This window comes from Brachyistius frenatus, unplaced genomic scaffold (genome assembly GCF_029030835.1).
Source record: "Brachyistius frenatus isolate BFR_SWC_R1_liver_20210118 unplaced genomic scaffold, ASM2903083v1 Contig_4, whole genome shotgun sequence".
NCBI lineage: Eukaryota > Metazoa > Chordata > Actinopteri > Embiotocidae > Brachyistius > Brachyistius frenatus.
In genome coordinates, this window is record NW_027210603.1 from 305,001 (window position 1) to 324,991 (window position 19,991).

General features: G+C 42.7%; 1 protein-coding gene across 1 annotated transcript in view; it reads left to right on the forward strand.

Moving 5' to 3' along the window:
* col7a1 (collagen, type VII, alpha 1) overlaps nucleotides 1-19,991 on the forward strand; it is a 61,871-nt gene that overhangs the window by 30,173 nt on the left and 11,707 nt on the right. The window contains exons 59-104 of the mRNA XM_069707900.1: nucleotides 72-107; nucleotides 382-462; nucleotides 546-581; nucleotides 1,662-1,733; nucleotides 1,948-1,992; nucleotides 2,615-2,650; nucleotides 2,908-2,943; nucleotides 3,430-3,534; nucleotides 4,266-4,331; nucleotides 4,618-4,653; nucleotides 4,729-4,764; nucleotides 4,858-4,905; nucleotides 5,003-5,038; nucleotides 5,669-5,794; nucleotides 6,196-6,405; nucleotides 6,482-6,517; nucleotides 6,597-6,641; nucleotides 6,733-6,849; nucleotides 6,935-7,006; nucleotides 7,422-7,466; nucleotides 8,077-8,112; nucleotides 9,650-9,685; nucleotides 9,768-9,812; nucleotides 9,915-9,947; nucleotides 10,069-10,131; nucleotides 10,249-10,284; nucleotides 10,891-10,971; nucleotides 11,134-11,202; nucleotides 15,162-15,197; nucleotides 15,308-15,367; nucleotides 15,458-15,502; nucleotides 15,587-15,622; nucleotides 16,286-16,321; nucleotides 16,409-16,468; nucleotides 16,562-16,687; nucleotides 16,766-16,837; nucleotides 17,053-17,088; nucleotides 17,176-17,235; nucleotides 17,345-17,389; nucleotides 18,160-18,195; nucleotides 18,338-18,373; nucleotides 18,688-18,744; nucleotides 18,829-18,900; nucleotides 19,357-19,428; nucleotides 19,548-19,583; nucleotides 19,692-19,772. Of these exons, the coding sequence (XP_069564001.1) occupies nucleotides 72-107; nucleotides 382-462; nucleotides 546-581; nucleotides 1,662-1,733; nucleotides 1,948-1,992; nucleotides 2,615-2,650; nucleotides 2,908-2,943; nucleotides 3,430-3,534; nucleotides 4,266-4,331; nucleotides 4,618-4,653; nucleotides 4,729-4,764; nucleotides 4,858-4,905; nucleotides 5,003-5,038; nucleotides 5,669-5,794; nucleotides 6,196-6,405; nucleotides 6,482-6,517; nucleotides 6,597-6,641; nucleotides 6,733-6,849; nucleotides 6,935-7,006; nucleotides 7,422-7,466; nucleotides 8,077-8,112; nucleotides 9,650-9,685; nucleotides 9,768-9,812; nucleotides 9,915-9,947; nucleotides 10,069-10,131; nucleotides 10,249-10,284; nucleotides 10,891-10,971; nucleotides 11,134-11,202; nucleotides 15,162-15,197; nucleotides 15,308-15,367; nucleotides 15,458-15,502; nucleotides 15,587-15,622; nucleotides 16,286-16,321; nucleotides 16,409-16,468; nucleotides 16,562-16,687; nucleotides 16,766-16,837; nucleotides 17,053-17,088; nucleotides 17,176-17,235; nucleotides 17,345-17,389; nucleotides 18,160-18,195; nucleotides 18,338-18,373; nucleotides 18,688-18,744; nucleotides 18,829-18,900; nucleotides 19,357-19,428; nucleotides 19,548-19,583; nucleotides 19,692-19,772 (2,721 nt within the window). The remainder of the gene's footprint in view (nucleotides 1-71; nucleotides 108-381; nucleotides 463-545; nucleotides 582-1,661; nucleotides 1,734-1,947; nucleotides 1,993-2,614; nucleotides 2,651-2,907; nucleotides 2,944-3,429; nucleotides 3,535-4,265; nucleotides 4,332-4,617; nucleotides 4,654-4,728; nucleotides 4,765-4,857; nucleotides 4,906-5,002; nucleotides 5,039-5,668; nucleotides 5,795-6,195; nucleotides 6,406-6,481; nucleotides 6,518-6,596; nucleotides 6,642-6,732; nucleotides 6,850-6,934; nucleotides 7,007-7,421; nucleotides 7,467-8,076; nucleotides 8,113-9,649; nucleotides 9,686-9,767; nucleotides 9,813-9,914; nucleotides 9,948-10,068; nucleotides 10,132-10,248; nucleotides 10,285-10,890; nucleotides 10,972-11,133; nucleotides 11,203-15,161; nucleotides 15,198-15,307; nucleotides 15,368-15,457; nucleotides 15,503-15,586; nucleotides 15,623-16,285; nucleotides 16,322-16,408; nucleotides 16,469-16,561; nucleotides 16,688-16,765; nucleotides 16,838-17,052; nucleotides 17,089-17,175; nucleotides 17,236-17,344; nucleotides 17,390-18,159; nucleotides 18,196-18,337; nucleotides 18,374-18,687; nucleotides 18,745-18,828; nucleotides 18,901-19,356; nucleotides 19,429-19,547; nucleotides 19,584-19,691; nucleotides 19,773-19,991) is intronic.

Consider the following 19,991-nt stretch of genomic DNA (forward strand, 5'->3'; position numbering starts at 1 on the left):
GTAACTATGTGAATAATGTCATCAGTGCCGGTCAGAGTCGTTTGCATCACTTTCTTTTGTGGTATTTGCAGGGTGACGCTGGAGAACGAGGAGCGCCCGGAGAAAAGGTTTGTGTGTCTTAGCTGCCGTACTCCACTCACCCGTGTAATTCTATCAAATACATAAAGTTGAAGGGTTTTCTGCTCTCTGGTGAGCGGCGGGTCTCTCTGTCCTTCATTCCACCGGGTTCTGTTTCTCATGCAGCAGATTCCCAGCGGGGTGAAGTGCCGACGGGCTGGCAGAAAGCTACACGGCTAAAAAGCTAAATTGAGCCACTTGAGCTGTTTGCTTTGCTGCGTCCGACTGTAATCAACAATTAATCTGTTGATTCTGTGTGATCAGGGAGAAAGAGGAGCATCCGGCTTAGATGGGCGTCCTGGTCTGGATGGAAAACCAGGTGCTGCTGGACCACCAGGACAGAGGGTAGGCGATGTTCTGCCATCTTCTACCAAACTATAAATCTCACTGGATGTAAAGCTGATATTTGTTGTTTCTTCGTGTTGCAGGGGGATCCTGGGAAACAGGGAGACTCTGGGAGAGATGTAAGTTTTCGTTTTCCATTTGTTTGAACACTTTTAGATTTTTGCAGCGACTTGTCTAAAAAAATTGTGATGCAATTTTTGCCGAGTAGTATGACAGGATTTGGCGAAAATTGCAAGTCAAGGTAAGAAACACGTCTCACCTTATGATAACAAGCAGACTGCACATCAGAGAGATAACTGGAAATGTTTTAGCTGTCGACTTAAAGAACGATTCGAGTCATAACCGCGATGAAAACTTTACCAAACAGGTGGTGATTACAACGTAGAAATCAGGGAACTCAGGGAAGTGCAGCAGTCGGCAGCCTTGTTCTTATGATAAGAACACATTTCCCATAATTCCTGTCAGTCCTGGTTTTGTTGTATTTTCTGGTCATGTGTTTTGTTTTGATGATGGGAGGTTGTAGAGCTTTGCTGACTGTGAATGAGGAGTTATTTTTGTTTGGAAAGTCTTCCTTTGTGTCGTGATGCCTTCAGCACAGCTTCCATGAAATACTTCAAATGTGGAGAAATTGCATGAATTTGGAAAGATTGCAAGCTCGTGTAAATATTGTAGAGATTGCTTCAATTACAATTATTTATTGTCATGACAAGATTGACTGATAAATGCTGTTATTTTAGTAGTGAGGTTTTTTTTTAAATTTTTGTAGTAAGTTCAGACTGTTTTCTGAGTTGTCGTCACAGACCGGGTGCAGTTGCGTCCTGCACGCTGCAGAGGGCGCTGTGGAGGTGCTAAAATCGAGTTTCTACTCCTATCGCCAGTTGCATAAGCCAACTGTGGGGAAACATGTCTCCAGGCCAGTCCACTTTCACAGGAGACTCTTGTATAACAATGACCATCTTAATAATAAAGTCCAGAACTGGTCTAAACTTAGAGTTTTGTGAAAGAGTCTCATTCAGATACATGATGGCTCTGCAGCTGCTGATTGATAATAACATCAAACTATACAGGCTGTTTCTGACTCGGACACTTGAGCACATTTAATATTCTCAGAAAATAAACATACAAGTGTTAGTACTTCCTGTAATTCAGTGGAAAACCTGACTTCTTCTAAAGCTCGTGTTAAACCTTTTTAACACTAGGGATTACCAGGACTGAGAGGGGAGCAGGGTCCCCCGGGGCCGGCAGGACCTCCCGGCAACGCAGGGACACCTGTAAGTACACACACACACACACACACACACACACACACACACACACACACACACACACACACACACACACACACACACACACACACACACACACACACACACACACACACACACACTTTTAATTTTCTATCTGCACATCTCTACATTTGTTTCTGTCCTCTTTCTGTTTTCAGCAAAATTTTTCCAAATGTCTTCACCCTTTGTTCTGTTTCAGGGTAAAGCGGGTGAAAATGGTAAATCTGGGCCTCCCGGCAAAATGGTAACTCCTTCTTATTATGACATCCTGAATATAATATAAACAAATTCGGATATAACCGAGTGCTCATTTTATTAGTGATACGACTGTTATGTTTTGATATTTATTCCAGTAAAAGTATGAATATGTGTGATTGTGTCAGTGTAGTTTGTGGAGTGAGTGCAAGAATTAGCATAAACCTAAAAGCCTTAGTGCTCATCTACTGTCAAAATAAGAGCTTTAAATGCTTTTGAAATCATATTAATTCAACACAAAGGCAAAATTGCAAACTCCTGCTTGAATTTGTGTAAATTATTACCATCGCAAGATTGTCATTTCCTGGAGCGATTGTCTAATTAGGTGGAGCAGATGTCATATTTTGTCGTTGTAGGATAAATATATATATCTATTTTTGTACTGTGTTCATTTGTAAAAACATGATTTGTCTGGAGATGAGATGGGTTGTGTTTTTGATGCACTGCGTCCAGTGACATTTGTTTACTGATCAAAAGCAGTGCGGGCGTTTGTTTCTGAGTCTAATGGCTGAGAGTCTGTGAAGCAGCAGCTCTGAGTGCTCCTGCAGCACAACGGCCATTACTCACTTTGTTCCTGCAGAGTTACTAATGCAGTTTGTTGTGACTCACAGGGTGAGGACGGAGTCCCTGGCGAAGATGGCAGAAAGGTCTGTGGCTCTTTATTGGTTGATATGATCATTTGGCAGGATCAGGTTTAGTTTTCGTAGTTTCATTTCAGTCGACTCAACAAGATTTCTTTCAAATTCATTAAAAAATAAAAAAATGTTTTTTTTAAATCGACTTTTTGACTTAAAATGTAGCATTTTAAGACTTTGGAGGCGCTTTGATTTGCCACCAGTGCAGGATGATTTTTGAATTGTCTGTATTTCTCTGTGAATCTGACGCCTCTGTTTCTAATCTGCAGGGTGACAGAGGAGACGTCGGAGCAGCTGGAAGAGACGTCAGTTTTACCTCCTTCATATCTTTATTCTACATCTTTCTACATTGTCCCCTCTGTGTCTCAACCTGCCCTCCTGCACGCCTCCTTCCCGTTTTCATCATATCTTCCTCAACCTCACTGCACATTAGTTTTCTTCTCTCTCGTCACCCCTCCAATGTGCATAAATCAGTCGTAGTTTGCTCTGATATTGACATCACGCTCTCACTCAATCAGTCGACTTCTCATAAGCAGCTATATATATTCACTAGCCTCTAATGATGTAGCTTAGCCTTTAAGGGGCAGCCACTTCTGAGAGGAATCCAGAGGGGTGCCAAATGTCAGAGTGCTGTTTTCATGTGCAAATTCATATTAATTATCTCCCGAACATCAGTGGAGGGGGGGCAGCGGCCACCTGCTTTGATTTTATAGTTCAGCCTTGACTGGTGCGCGGGAGGAAGTAACCCCGTGCAGAGTGAGCGTCGTTGTGTAATCGCACGTGTTTTTCAGGGCCGCGATGGGCTGAAAGGTGACCGTGGTCTCGGAGGGCCCGTGGGCCCCCCCGGCTCCTTGGGGCCTCCCGGAGTACCGGGCGGCATCGGCCCTCCTGGACAGGTGAGAGATGATGTCAACTTCTGAAAAATAAAAAGGAAAATCAGTCGGTTTTACTAAAGCATTTCTCAAATCGTGTACTAACGTGCGCACACTTGCTATTTTAAGTGCAAAAGTGTGTTCACACTATCGAGTATGGAAATATGCAGAACACCACTCGTACCCGGATGGTGCTGTCCAAACTAATACAGCTGCTTTCTGAATCTCATACTTTTTGGTTCTACTTTCAGTACGTACTGCAGCTATCCGACAAAGTATGTACTGTTGCATGTAGTGTGCATACAATCGGGACATACTGCTGCATCACAGAAACGGGCCTTGAACTTTGACCCTCTTGGTTGAAATAACAAGAAAAAGGAGGCGATTTAAAACGAGCGCGCTTCCACTCAGTTGCAGTTCAGTCGATGTGACGTGTCTTCTGCTGCAAAGGATTGTGGGTCAGAACAAACAGACGTAGTAGAACATCCGGGTACTTTTGGCATACTATGTATTTGGACATACTAAATAGTATGTTTACTGTGTGAATGTGTGAAACAGTTTTTTATGTAATATAACTAAAGGAATGAAATGTTGGTGTCTGATGTAATCAAACGTTTTTTCCGTTAAGTGCTGAACGTTAATGTGAGACAACACAATCCTGTCAAATTCATGTACTACACAAGTAAATGTACTGACATGCGAGTGTACTAATGAAAGTATTCAGTTGAGATGGATGAACTCTCCCCGTCTCTCAGGTTTTGTACGTGAAAGGAGTTGAAGCGGCCCCGATCTCCGGTCCTCAGGGGCCTCCCGGGACGCCTGTGAGTGTGCATGACTCCGCCGTATCCCAACGTTGTTCCTCATTACATCCTAAAGCAACTTAAGTTAACACGCTTTGAATGTGTGCACGTCTTCCTAAACGTGTCTTTCCTTTTGTCTGTCATCAAAGAAGAGATTATCTCCTTCATGCGTCGTGTGCGGTCGCGTTTTCTCCGGCAGCGTCGCGCCGTCACATGATTCCTGTTTTCATCTGCATCTGTTTCTGCATGCGGCTGCATCCCTCCCACAGCCGACTGATGCTTTCATTATCTGTGCTCCATCCTTCAGGGTATCCCTGGAATCCCGGGAGCAGCGGGAGCCCGAGTAAGTAGAAATTGTCTTCACTGATCTCGGCTCGTTTTTGATCTGCCTGTTGTTTGACCTTCGTCTTTGTTGCAGGGTGATCGAGGTCCACCTGGCTTCAAAGGTGAAACTGTAAGTCCAACTTTTATCTAGATTAGAATGAAAGTGTCACGTAGAGGTTTCTTGTATTTTTCTTTGACCCTTTTGATATCTTGCTATCGGCAGGGAGATCCAGGAGAAGACGGGGCGCCGGGCAAACCGGGGACAGCCGTGGTAGGACGTCGGCTCAGCGCCCGTCAGGAAATCCTTCATCGTCCACATTTTTAATTTCTGCATCTGTGTTTAACAATGTTTCTGTTTCTCTTACCAGGATGTACAAAAAGCTCTGGCTGGCCTTGGTATTCAGGTATGTGAGCTCCACATAATTATGATCTAATATTGATGCTATAAGTTTTCTTTGAAATACTAGAAAGATGAATGGATCTGTGATGGAAATAAGAAAAACCATTTACTCAGAAATTCAATAATCTAATCAGTTGTAAGTTCAATCGCCTTCCTCAGTTCTTACTCGCGCATTTATTATGTCTATATGGATATATATATTTTAACATAATAGTCTTGCTGATGGAAAATTACCGTAGAACTTATGAAAAGTGTTATTTGTCCATCCATTCTTGGAAATTTCATCGTACTATATATAACTGCTGAATTAGTCTGAAATTAGAAAAGGTTTTTAAGTGGATTAATAGAGTTTTGAGGGTCAAATGTAGATTTATTTAATATTCTTACATACCAGCCCAGAATATATTTATAATAAATATCCTAATTTATTCCCAAATATATTTTTAAACTGCCCATCAGTACCTGATTTATATTTTTGGACTCAGCAGGTGAAAGAGACACAAAGGATGTTGATAATGAGCAGTTTTGAAGCTGCCGAGATGAATTTGAAATAGCTGGGGTTTATCTGAGGTCTGAGGCATCTGCTGCCGAAGTTATGAAGCTCCTCCACGTCGGGTTTCTTCCCTCCGTGCAGGTGTCTGATCTGACGGTGCTTGTGAATCGGAAGGACGTACTGCCGGCTCCGACGGTGCAGAAGGCAGAGAGAGGTGAAAAAGGAGACAGAGGTGAAACTGGACCGAGAGGACCATCTGGTGCAGATGTAAGTATGAATAAAAAAAGAAAAAGAAAAGTACGATTTGATGAGGTCAGGTCCACATGAGCGCCTCATTCTCATGTTTACCACAATTTATTAATTATTTAAAGACTAGCAAGAAATGTAGCGACACCTAGCACGTGTTTTTGGGTCCCACCCCGTCATTATTTCAAAAATAAGCTTAAAAAAGACCTGTTTTTGGGGGCGTGTCTGTTTGATTGACAGGCCTGTGGTGCAGTCAGGTTACAGCTATCGGTGGGCGGGACGTAGTATCGTCAGGTTTCCAATCAGATCGGTCAGAACCACCGCTGGCTCCTCCCCCAGCTCGTCCAAATATGGTCACTTCCTGCTCCGAACTAGCAAGATGGTGACGGACAGAATCTGAACTGTTTTGTGTTTTGCACCAGGGTGTTCGTGGTTTTCAGGGAGAGAGGGGATCCAAAGGAGAACAAGGGGAGCGAGGATCTGTAGGAGCCACCGGACCTCCAGGAAGAGCCATCGTAGAACGAGGGTCCGAGGGACCCGCGGGACCGGCCGGAGAGTCGGGCAAGCCCGGAATACCAGGCGTTCCTGGAAGAGCTGGAGAACTGGGGGAGGCTGGGAGACCCGGAGACAAGGTGAAGAGGAGAGTCGGGTAAACAGATGAAGATTATCTCATGGAGTCGACATGACTGACGTGTTTCTGTGTTTCAGGGGGAGAGAGGAGAGAAAGGTGACAGAGGAGAATCTGTAAGTGACTGATGAGTTTGACTTTGATGTTTCAGTGAAACATTGTTGCAGCCAGATGAGAGTTTCTTTTCATTTTCAGGGTAAAATCGGATTAACCGGAGCGGCCGGCCCACCGGGTCAAAAGGTCAACTTCTTCTGCATTATAACCTTTGGTACGCCGTCTTTACTAAATGTAGTAAAAGAGAGGAGTTTTAAGATGTTTGTGTGCGCTGCAGGGAGCTTCTGCTGAGTCGGTACTAGTCGGCACTCCCGGGATCAGAGGCACTCCAGGACTCGCAGGACAGAAGGGAGAGCCTGGTGCTGCTGGACTATCGGGACCCAAAGGAGACCGGGTAAGACTCAAACACAGTAACACAAAATTATACACCATATCATGTGTTTCTTAATGCAGATGAGCTATTTTAATATGTCTTCTAGGGTTTTGTGGGACCTCAAGGTGTGAAAGGAGACAGAGGAGAGCATGGAGACAAAGGACGTGAGGGCTCCGCGGTGAGACGCCTTCCAGATGCAGTCGAGATTAGAAAAACCTTTTTTTGTTGTTATTTTTGTTTTGTTTATGATTGCTTCTTGTTTTAAACAACATTAACATTTTGGGAAATACATTTATCTGGTTTCTTACCGCAGTTGGGATGAAAAGATTTCAGTAACTTTCATAACAGTTTTCTAAATCTGAAGTTGCAGCCAGCTGCTTGTTGACTTGAAAGTTTGTTTAGAGGCAGATTGAAAGCTCACTAATTAGAATCTTGAATCTTGTTTGTTCAATCTGTGAAAACTAAAATGTAAAAATAACAAGTTGGGTTTTCTGTGTTGATCTTCCCAACTAAATCTCAAAATCATATTAATATTATTATTGTTATTATTATTACATTTCTTTGAAGTAGCTATATGTGTGTTGTAATTCCAGGGGATACCAGGAGAACCGGGAAAACCTGGTCAGGATGGGAAACCTGTAAGTGGAGAACTCAGTTTTACATGTGAAGATTAAATCTATATTTCCGATGCTGTATTTTCAAATATAAAATCTTCATAAAGAGCACGATAATGTAATGACTCCTCTAAATATGTAGTGAACATGTTTTCCAGCAGACTCGGTAAGTTTTTTTCTTTTATGAAAGTAAGAGATAATTAACAATTTTGACACATAAATCTTTGTGGTGTTTTTAATAAAACATCAGTTGTTGTCTTATTTATCTTATGCCAGTTTTGCTTTGTTTATGTTTGTTTTAATTTGAAGTAGATTTTAAGTTCATTTTAATTATGAAAGTAATATTAACTTCATATTTGCTTTTTGCAGAGTGCCTGTAATGATTTGATTGTAACCCACAGACTCGCTGCACCTGTTTACTTGTTTAATAATATGAATATGAGCGAGTTTCAGGTCCCATCAAAGGACACTCTGAAGTTTCATCTTTGCTCTCATTACATAATAATTACATGGATAATTGAAACCCAGTGTAAACTGAACCCTGTAGTCCTGACAGCGTTGTGTGGGTGTAGTGAATGGAAGGAGAAGAGCACCTCCTCACCCTTGTTATTTCCCTCCCTGTGTGTTGGAGCAGGGCTCCACGGGGCCCGCTGGTCCTCGAGGCCCACCAGTGAGTAACCGGTGACCCGGTGTGCTTTCAGAGTTTCAACCACTGGTTTGGCTGCGAGCAGCGACGCAGCTCTCCTTTCCCCTCCTTGGGCTGAGGCTTCATAGATCCTTAAACAATAACCTTTTGCTTCCGGGGCGGCTAACACCTCACTCTTCTTCTCTGTCCGTTTCCTTTTCTGTGTTTGTTCGTTCCCCTCTTCCAACCCCCCCCCCTCCATCTTTCTTCCTCCCCAGGGCTTGCCTGGGTTCCCAGGAGTTCTAGGCAGACCGGTAGGTTTCTCTGCTGCTGGCTGGCATGCTCGAGCTGCACAGGAGGGTTCGGCTCGGTAGAACCCGTCCCTGCGGTATCACAAACGAGTGGCAGAGCACCAAAAGCTGATGAGATGCCAGTTGGCTTCAGCTCAGACAGAAGAGTAGCTGTAAAGATGAATCTGGATTTAACAACAGGAGAATAAGCTTTCACACCATTTCACCACTTTAATGTAATTTGTATTTGAAGCCTCCTCGTTGAAACGGAGGTCCGCGATCAGAGTCAGACCTCGATCAACTCCTCGTAAAATGTCCCCAAAAGCACCCGAGTTTTAAGGTTGGATTTTAAATCTACCACAAATTTGCTGGCGGAGATGAAAGGAAGCGGCCTGACACCGGCGCCGAGCCCTCGACAGGATCCGCCGTTCAGTAGTGGCGGGAACACTAAAACCGAGCGCACTTGAAGAACCTCCCGTCGTCGCTTCGCTTCAGTCGGCTTATCGTGCATGCAGCTGGCTGCTGTCTGTCGTCAGCTGATCCTCTCAGCGCTGATCTCTCAGCGTCTCTGTTTGTGTTGTTGGGATTCTGTCTCACGTCCATGTGTTTGTATATTTATGTCTCCTAAAGAGACTCAAACTATCTGTGTGTGTATGACGGTATTTGTTGTCCAATATTGAGTACATACAAAATGCATATATTTTTGAGTGCTCAATTTTTGTAAACATATTCACGCATAAATATGTTACTCAAAGAAAAAGTTTACATTTTGGGAAATCACATACTGTATTTGCTTTCTTGCCTTGAGAGAGATTAAAAAGTCACCACCATCTGCTAGCAGCCAGTTAGCTTAGCATTAAACACTAGAAACAACCAGCCCGGTTCTGTCATTTGTAAAGTTAATTAATCAGCATGTCAAAATTAAAAATAAAAAAAAAAGTAAAATGACTAGAAACGATCATCAGACAAATATTGTCATAAAAATCCTTTTACAAGATTACACAAATGGAACTCATTGAGGAGTCCTCGTTCACCTCCTCTGTGGTTCGTCTTTCTCAACCCGTAAAGAACAGAGTTGACGTGATGTCACTTTCTGGAGGGTCACATGGCGCAGTGACATCTGGGAGTTTTGTCATCACTCTGAAACTCCAGGCAGGAACTCGTAAAAAACACGTTTCTCTGCAAGAAAGCTTTTCCAAAATGTTCCTTTTTAAAATGTGGCCTGTGTGCAGTTTTAGTATTTAAAACTTGTATTTTTATGATCTACGATATGATTGGTGTTTTGTTTCCAGGGAAACCCAGGAGAGCCGGGCATCAGGGGGCCAACTGTAAGTATGAACACTCATTCACAGACTCGTAATACCAGTTAAACAGCAGCAGTTTACATGTTGTCATGTTTGTTTTCATCAGGGCCCCATGGGACCCAACGGGCTGCCGGGGCCACCGGGTGTGAAGGTCAGCTCACTGCATTTATAACACTGTGCTGCAGGTTACTGTGGGTGTCACGGCTTTTTATTGTGTTGTTCACCAAGTCATGAAAAGGTTGTTTGTTCACAGGGTAACCAAGGAGACGCAGGCGTTGGTGTTCAGGTGAAAACAACATCTTTTAGACCAGATATTGAGTTATTTTAGTATCCAATCATAAACCAGTCCAAACAGTGGAGATGTATAGTAGATAAACTGTCAGTGAAGGTACCTCTCCTCTCTGCAGGGACCTCCCGGAGCCCAGGGGAGCACAGGTCTGCCGGGACCACCAGGTCCTCCAGGAGCCGTGGTAGGTATTCCCGTAAATCACAGCTGCCCTCTGGGGAAAAAAGTGCTTTCATGCTCCCTCATGAAATCCGTGGAGAATCTCACAGTGTGAATCCGAAATGTTTATTTCTGTCTGCAGGGTCCGCAGGGGCCTCCGGGGCTGTCGGGCCAAGTGGTGAGTACGTCCTGCTGATCCGGCTGCACTGTGAGGGAAAGTAGACTCCAAGAAACGTTTTCACCCCGAAGCATTTTAGCTGCAACTGAAAATAGGAAGTTAATTCAATTTAAAAAAAAAAAAAAAAAAAAAACTAAATAGAATATCTGTACCAAGTTTTTGTTGATAAATGACAGTGTGAGCTGGATTTTGTCAATGTTTTGTTTTGGCAGGAAACAGCCTGTTGTGTATGCGGTATTATTTATTATTTACATCATAGATATACTATTTATTGAGAATCACCACGACAACCAACATTTCTATCATGTTTTTATGTTTTCTCTCTGATCCATGCTGCAAACCGTCAGCTGTTTGTGCCACTCGGCATCTTTTAAAGAATAGATATATTAAAATAACATTATTATTATTATTAAGAGGAAATTTTGTAGCTGAATTAAAAAAAATATATGTACGTGGAAAAGAAAATCCTTTCATTGGACTTTGAGTGATATTTTCATACTCCATCCTTTTTTCATGCAGATTATCACTGAGTGATATTATTTAGTTCATCATGTGCAGAGTTGTTAAACACGTATTACATGTCCAGAGGTGTGTGCTGCTCCCCAGGGTGAAGCAGGCAAACCGGGGGTTCCTGGAAGAGATGGGGTCCCGGGGAAAGAAGGAACATATGGACTACCAGGAAAGCAGGTGTGTGTGTGTGTGCGTGTGTGTGTGTGTGTGTGTGTGTGTGTGTGTGTGTGTGTGTGTGTGTGTGTGTGTGTGTGTGTGTGTGTGTGTGTGTGTGTGTGTGTGTGAGGTTCTTATTATTAAGCCATCCTCCGTGTTAACATTGTGTAATTTGATCCTCAGGGCATCGCCGGACCTCCAGGCCAGGCGGCTCTAAAGGGGGAGCAGGGAGACAGCGGTCCTCCGGGGAAGGTGAGAGCACGGCGGGTCTGCTGAGCCGCCTCTGGCTGGCGGGACACTTAATGCAGCTCTGTGCTGGTTCTTATTGGACGTGATCCCAGCTACGAAATGATTCGCTCTACAAAGTAATAAAAATAACATTTCTGTGGTGCTATTAGTTGCTTCCGAAGAGTTTTCATCTGATGCGGAGCACCAGGAGGTCTTATTGCTGGTTTTCCTTCAGGGGCTGCTGTTGGTGCTTCAGATAAATTCAGCTGCAATTTTGTGCTCCTCTTCCAGCCGGCCCGGAGTCCCGCTGTCTGTGGTTTACATGTTGCAGATAGCTGCCTCTACAAACCAGAAGTATTAACGGTGATAACGCTCGGCTGGCTGCAGCAGCGTGAGGCTGAAGGAAGTAACACGGCGGGAAACAGAACTTCAGCGTTTCCCGTGTTCGTCTAGTTTTGGGTGACTCGGCCTAAATATTGTGATTATCAGGGGAAGGTCAAGGAAGGTCAGGGAAGGTCAGGGAAGGTCAGGGAAGATCACAAACTAAATTTGAGTTGCCATTTATCAACATTTTTCATGTAGTCTTTCTTTTTCATCACGTTATTTCAGGTGTTTCCTGTATTGGCTGACTGATTTGATCTTCTTTTACGATGTCTTCAGTAAAAAGATGTCTTTTATTTTCTTGTTGCTGCTTAGGAAGACAATCATGCAGGAAAATGACGATTTTAAGCGTTTTGTCTCCAAAATAAAGATTTCAAAGACTGGCTGATAAAAATAGACGACAGAAAAGCTGAATGTAAAGTTTTGTAGAACTATTATAGATCTATTAAATATAGGAGAGAAGCATGAAGGCTTCTTATCGATCCTATTTGGAAACATGTTTGCACTAAGTTTTCTGCTCGCGTTAGTGTGTTCATTCGGTGTGCAGGCCTAGTTGTGTGTGATCATAATTGTGCAGCAGGTTTAAGTTTTGTACTGACGAACACCTGTGAGCTTGTAAATTGATGTGAATAAAATAATGTGAACGTCAGTGCAGCGGGAACTCTGTATAAACATCCCTCGAGTACTTCGTGGTAATCAAAGAGCTTCAACTTCCTGTGCAGTCTGTCTCGGTGTTATTTCTCCGTCACATGACTCTTATTGATTGATTAATTGAAAGAGCACATTTTCTGGCACTTTCTCAGCCAGTAAAATCAGTGTTCACATGTCTGCTGCAGAATTTATCTTTTGCATTGCAGCCCCGGATTTTATTTTTGTTTTCAGAATGTAAATGAGAGAAACACCCTGTGGACGCTTCTCTCTCTCGCCTCTCTCTCTCTAAATGTGAAAAATTGGCCAACCGTGAATGTGAATTTTTCAGCTAAATCCCTGCATAAATGTATGCTTAATTGCCTTGAGTGTTCTATTAAGCAGTCTACCAGCCTGTAAGTCTGCAGAAATAGCACAAGCTGCTCCAATTCGTCTTGTATCAGTCGGTATGTACCTCGCAGCAGATGACACGTAAACATCCGTAAACACGGCCGCCTGGAGAACATTATGCCAAATACAGTCCGAAATATTTCACCTCTTCACCCTGAAGAGCTCTTTGGTTGGTTTGGATGCATGATGAAGATTGTTTAATCATCTAGGGGTCAACTAAATTATCTGCCTGGTCAGTTATCGGACCGATTTTGAGCATTTTTGTGATGATCTATATATTGTTTTTTATTAATTTGCCAATAAAATAAATTCATTTAAAAAATGTGCTGCTTTGGCTCTGATGCAGCCGCCTCTGCACTCTGTGGTGTTTGAACAATGTCCCGGCCACGCTGAAGGTGCAAAATAATTTCTGAAAACATCTCTCAGGCATCAAATTCAAGATTAGCATTTATTTTTCATAGAATAATGTACATGTTTACAATTATTTGGCCTTTCAAATAGAAACCACCGCACCACTGACACTAAATCAGGTTTGCCTGCTTAAGTTTGTCTTTATTGAAATGACTGCAGACGTCTGTTAACAGGAACTGGCTTGGCTTTATAAAACCTGTTCCAGTTCAGCTAATGAGACTCTCAATTTAATCAACTTTCTGCTCAGAAAGACTGGAGCTGACAGAGAAGGTCATTTACATAATGTTCCTCTTGCAGAGCTCATCACAGCACAAAGAACTAAATCTCTGCTTCACTTTGCATTAGAGATAGCTCAAATAAACATCTTTATTTCTGACAGAAGAAACAACACTTAATATTTACTATAGAACACCAATCTGCTCTCAAACTTCTACTTTTAGTCGTGCATTTAAAATTTCCTCCACCGCCGACAGCTGATTCTTCTGTCTCTGAGCCACAAGCCATCAAACTTTGTTGCTCGGGGCGACGCGTTTTGTAATGCAAAGCAGGTCTATCAAGTGCGCTGCCAGATTTCATAATGACATACAGTAGCCCTCACATTTACCAGCGAAGATTTTACTGACGTTCTCGTACATCTGTAGAACAGCTGTTTGGAAAATGAAATGTCAATTTGGAAACATGTAAAGCTGGAGCTGTTCAATAAATCGGCGTCACGGTGGTGCAGTGGTTAGCACTGTCACTTCACAGCAAAAAAAGGTTCCGGGTTCGAATCCGGTCCTGGACCTTTCTGTGTGAGTTTGCATGTTCTCCCTGTGCTTGCGTGGGTTCTCTCCGGGTTCTCCGGCTTCCTCCCATCATCCAAAAACATGCACCTCAGGTCAGGTTACCTGGCGCCGCGCTAGTGGCAGCCTGCTGCAGCATCTCCCCCCTGAGAGCCCCCCTGCTGTAGTGAAGACATTTCCCCTCGGGGATTAATAAAGTGTATCAAATCAAATCAAGTTAATGTTTCCTCTGTTGTTTACATCCTTATCGGTTCCAGTTGTATTGTGCCGCCCCGTTTACTTATTGGAAATGTTTGCTTGTACTACATTATAATATTTCTGTGCATAATGGGAGTTTAATCAGATGTGAGCCTGGTTCAGTCTGTTTCTTCCTGTTGAAAGGAAGTTTATTCCTCTGAAGAGTCGGAGGTTTTTCTCTCTTAAGGGAATGTTTTTTTTCCTCCTAGCTTACATGGGAATTGTAGAATTGTTGATTTTCTCCGTATAAACTTGTAAAGTTCTGCCGTAAGGACTTTCCTGTGTTGAGTGCCCTGAAACAACCTGTTGTGATTGGGCGCTATTCCCTACCAGTCCTGCTGTTTGTATTGTTGACGTGGATCGTGTCGAGTGTGTTGAACGACTCCCCCTCTGCTGACAGCCTCGGGTTCAGCACCTCGGACAGCGCCGTGGCGACGCTGGCACCGAGCTCAGCCGTTTGATAAATAACCGAGAAACACTCGTCCATCTGCTCTGGATCTGTCCAGTGTTTGTTGTCACACACATGAACACACTTTCAACACTTCAGGGGACATCACATTGACTTGTATTCATTTCCCAAGAGGCTCAAACTAACCATAAATATTACTGTCTTAACTCTGATCCTCACCCTAACTATCATGTCTCACTAGAATTTAAGGATTTATATTAGGAGTTGCTGTCTCCTCAACATTAGTAATACTTGTACACAGTCACACACAGACATGTTTAAAACTTTCTCAAATGCAGCTTCAAGCCTTTTTTGGTGTCCTCAAGGTCAACAGGGCAGAAAAATGTTCGAACAGCAAGAACAGAAATGGCACTTTATGTTTCTTTCAAAAATGGATATAATATAATTTAATAGGGATATTATTCACTGAAGACTTGAGTCTCTTAAACAAGTGTTTGTAAGACCGTTGCAAGTAAAGTTTAGTATATTTTTTACAAACGTTGACTCGTTGGGTTAATTAATGATTCTAAATTGCCTATAGGCAAGAAAGGAAAATGGTTAGGCTGATATGATACTCAATACAGGCTTTTAAGTACCCATCTCCATTTAGTTTTTTTTTTTATCAACTTGTACAGTGTTGCAGTGGAAATAACGATGATTTCCTCCATTTTTCTTCACTCTCTCAGGCGGTGGCGGGACCCCCAGGACCCAAAGGAGACCGGGTGAGCCGCTGTTATTGGCCGTAACGTTGCAGTAGTCATTTGTCTTCTCTGGTAGTAGAAGTGAGTTGCTGAGTGCAGCTGACAGTTCTCTCCTGTTCTGATTGATGCAGGGTCTTCCTGGTCAAACACTGCCGGGCGCAGCAGGGGAGCAAGGTCCACCTGGCGAAAAGGTGAGTCTGATCTATGTGCCGGTTGACGCAGGACTGACTGAAAATGTTAAGTGCTTTTTCATTAAAGTTGTATGACTGCATGTCGTTCAGGGAAGCAGGGGAGACAAAGGTGCTGGTGGTGTCAAAGGAGAGAGAGTGAGTACCGTCACGTTGCAGAGAAACACACATACGTGATGTAAGAATCACATGTTGACGAGGTTTTATCTGTCTTCATACCAGGGAGTGTCCGGTGAATCAGGAGACCCTGGAGAAGACGTAAGTCATCACTCTTTGTTTTTTATAGTTAGAGATCGATGTTGCATGTTGTCACATGTTTTTGCAAGAGAATTACATGCAGTGTTTGACATAAAACCAGATAAAAAAGGAACATTTAAAAATATAGAAAAGACATGAGATGCATAAGAACAAATAAAATCCATGATGGTACAGCATCAACAAACGTTTAGTACGTACATAAACCCAGTTAACATCTTTCTGTTATCTAGGTTTCATACGGACGTACAGGAAATGCATCAAGATCTAAACGATTATATTTATTAAATAAGAATCCTTTTTGTTAAATTGATTTATTCCAAGTCAGTCCAATTATTTAATCCTGCTTCATTCAGATGATTTTCTGTCGCAGTGAGATGAAAGTTTCTTAAAGTTTCAGCGTTGACTCTGGAGGTTTTAATTATTTGTCGTCCCTGAGGTTAAACCAGTCAACACCGATGGAACGTGTCTTCACCACAATAATGAACGTTAAAGTGATGTCTGAGGGGATTAAAATTATGAAGCACTTTTTAAACAAGCTGCCAAATCTGTGTTTGCTCAATGAGTCATATTCTTCTGTTCTTTTTCCATTTGTTTCTTATTGTTTTTGGTTCAGAAATCAACAGTAATTCTTCTTTTCACTCCGTTGATTTGATTTTCATGCAGGGGGCGCAGGGCTCTCCGGGACCAAAAGGAGATAAGGTAAGCTTTTGTCAAGTGTTTTTATTATTAGGTCTAAAATCAAACCAAATCCAGTGTGACAGGAATGACAAAAAAACTGTGTTTCAGGGGGAGAAGGGCATCGGACTGCTCGGTCCTGCTGGTCGGGTGGGGCCGCAAGGTCTGAAGGTTTGTACCAGCATGTGTTGCAGCATTTTATTTTTATCTCTCTAATCACATAGTGTGTGTGTAGAGTCTATCGGATCTGTGATTGTGTTTCAGGGGGATCCGGGGCTCCCTGGTCCAGCTGGTCCTCCGGGGCCGCTGGGAAAGTCAGGGGACGCTGGGCAGGCTGGTCTGAGAGGAGAGAACGGACAACCTGGACCCCCTGGACCGCCTGGGGACAGGGTTGGTGGAGCTCATTATAACAAACTGCATGCTTTTAACCTTTATCACTCTGCTAAAATACGGCGGTCTCATTTTCAGGGTCTCCAAGGATTCGCAGGGCGTGCAGGAAATGTTGGACCTCCGGGTCCTTCTGGACCTCCAGGACAGGCGGTGAGTTCCTGTTCTTATTACACTCGCATATGTTACTCGGTTCTCCTGGGAGCCTCTGTACAAACCTGGCTGCCGATGTACTGCACCTTTAGCTGGTTATTGGACAAACCGTAAAACCGATTCCTCCTTTCAGTGGCTTTAAATGTTGCTCTCGTATTATTAATAGATCTGAATGAGACGCAGAGACAATCATTGATGGATGTTTTGATTTTCAGGGCTCTCCTGGTACTAACGGGATCAGAGGGGACAAGGTGACTACACACTGACACACTGTATTTCTGTCCAGCTGTATAAATGTTAATGTTGTTTTTTTTTATAGATATTATTTCTGTTGCCAGGGGGAAGTTGGTGTCGGCGTCCCCGGTCCCAGAGGAGAGAGAGGAGATCCAGGAACCAGAGTAAGACGCCCGTTTCACCACACTGCTGTTGGGATGGAGTAGAAATGTACCTTCAGTAGGATGGAAAGTAACGCTGGTGTGTTTTCTTCTTTGGTCTGTGATGTTTCAGGGCGAGGAGGGTCGGGCTGGTTTGGACGGGGAGAGAGGGCCGACGGTAATTATCGAGTATTTCCTCTTTTATCAAACACACAGGAGAAAAATTACACTAGCAGAGAGTCTATACACCGAAGCTTTCAGGTTATTTTTTAAACCAGGAGATGGTCTGTCTGAAGGAAAACCCTGTTGTCGAAGAGGAGTTCTCACGAGGACTCGCTGTGTGTTTCAGACTGTAAATCAGAGGTTTCCAACACGTCACTCGTTAACTTCCAGTCGATCGTTAAACGGTTCTGAGTGTCTCACTGCAGGTTCAAACAATATGCAGGGTTTCCTACACATGGACTTACTTATCGACATACAGAAAGAAAACATGCACATGCTGTAAATTGAAGCTGTCATGATACAAACTGTGTTGAGCATCAGTTTGTTATTTTTTACATAAAACGGGTGGAGCTCAGCTGTGTGAATAAATGTTACTAAACATGAGGAGCTCTCAGATGGAAAAAAAGTTGGAGACCTCTGATGTAAATGAATCCTTCAACTAGTCTTTCCTGTTTTCTGATTTTAAAGAACGATCAACAGAAATTTGGTCTACATGAGCTCATTATTTATTTTTATAATATTATTGTAATTTCATAATATTTTATCGTCTCGGCAAAAAGCACAACTCAAGTGCATTGTCTCGTTTCATTTTGTCACCATGTATAATGTGTGTGTGTGTGTGTGTGTGTGTGTGTGTGTGTGTGTGTGTGTGTGTGTGTGTGTGTGTGTGTGTGTGTGTGTGTGTGTGTGTGTGTGTGTGTGTGTGTGTGTGTGTGTGTGTATCAGGGCCCTACAGGGATTCGTGGTGGTCGAGGAGAGAAGGTGAATACTTCCAGTCCTATTTTTGCGTGTCATCATGTCGTCTTCGTCCCCCGAGCGTTCGTCTCGGGTAAAGTTGAGAATTAGATTGACAGGCTTGAATGAAATGCTTTACTCACAATCTCTCTTTTTGTTTTTTTTTCAGGGCGACGGCGGGCTGCAAGGTGACAAAGGAGAGAAGGTGTGTGTGCGCGCATTTTAATATCTAACAAGATCCGCTATCGCTCACGCTTTTCTTCTGTGTTTGTTTGTTTGTTTGTAAAGACGGCGGAGACAGAAAATAAAACATAATGTTGTTTAGAAGGAGCTCTTTCACGAGATTCATTCAGCTGAGAGCAGGAGGAATATATGAATACACACAATGTTAATAAGCTGTGATATTAAAAAGCACAAAGAAGAAAGTGATAAGAAAAGAAAACACAATAAAACATTGTGTGTTGATGCTTTTTTGTGTGTGGTGAAAGCAGATGTTTACAGCTGTACTGTCACTCACAGGGCGACACGGTGCTGGTGGGAGGAACTCCTGGAGTAAATGGAAACAAAGGAGAAACGGTCAGTGAACGCACCACGCTGTTTACTGTATATTAAACATTTACTTTTGATCTGACTGTTTCTGTTTTTGTCTATTTTATTCAGGGGGACAGAGGACCCAAAGGTGTCCAAGGAGAAAAAGGGTTGAAAGGTCAAGAGGGTCCATCAGGAGAGCAGGTCATTTTATTTCAATTTCAAATTAATGCAATAAATATTTGGTTCATAAAATATTAGAATGTGCAAAAACCCAAAGTCAAATATCTGATTTCATCAGACCAACAATCCAAAATGCAAAGAGAGCAAAATATCAGTGATATGAAACAGATGAAAGATTTGTTACATCTGAGAAGCTAAAACCGGGAAATATTTGACATTTCTGGCTCGCAATAATGTGTATAGCAGATTATTGAAGATGTTGTTGATTGTTTCAGCTCAAAAAAGACATAAAATGTGAAATTATTGATAGAATATATCATTTATTGGTCATTAATTTAAATCAGCTATAATGCAACCTGAAAAAGGTCCATTTAAATTATATTTTGATATTCAGGTAACCGAAAACCCGGATAAAATGTGATTGTATTGATGTTACAGATTCAAAATTTCCATATTTCTGTGTGTGTTTGACATCAGGGTCTGAGAGGAGAACCAGGAGAACGAGGATCCACTGGGTTCCCGGGTGCTCGTGGTCCTGGAGGGCAGAAGGTGAGAGCTGTAGTTCATGGAGGATAATAATTGGGATTAAAGTAGTTTAAAAAATAATCCAGTCAGTCGTCGGTTCAGGTGGTGATTTCACCTCTTTAATTAGTGTTTCGTCTCTGCAGGGAGAAGCAGGCCAACCTGGAGTCCCGGGAGAATTGGTCTGTGGTTCTGCTTCCTAACACATAAAGCAACTTCCTGTTGTGTGTGTGGATTTCTGTTTAGTGGATGGAAGGAGGGATGATTTCTTCTTTTTAATTGCTTTCCAGGGTTTACCTGGAATTAATGGACTGGCAGGATTTAAAGGGGACAAAGGAGAGATCGGTGTCCTCGGACTGAGAGGAATCAAGGTATTTCTGAGTGTCTGTTCACTGTGCGGTTTACAGTGTTGGGTGACGACAGTCACAATAATGACATCATATTGATATAATTACCAAGGATTACTACTTGCAGACTAAGAGCTGTTCAACCCAATAATATGATTATTAACATCTAAAAACTGGGATTTTTCTCACCCTGATAGGCTTCGCATTTCCTTTCACTTTGTTTAGTCATTTAAATTATATTTG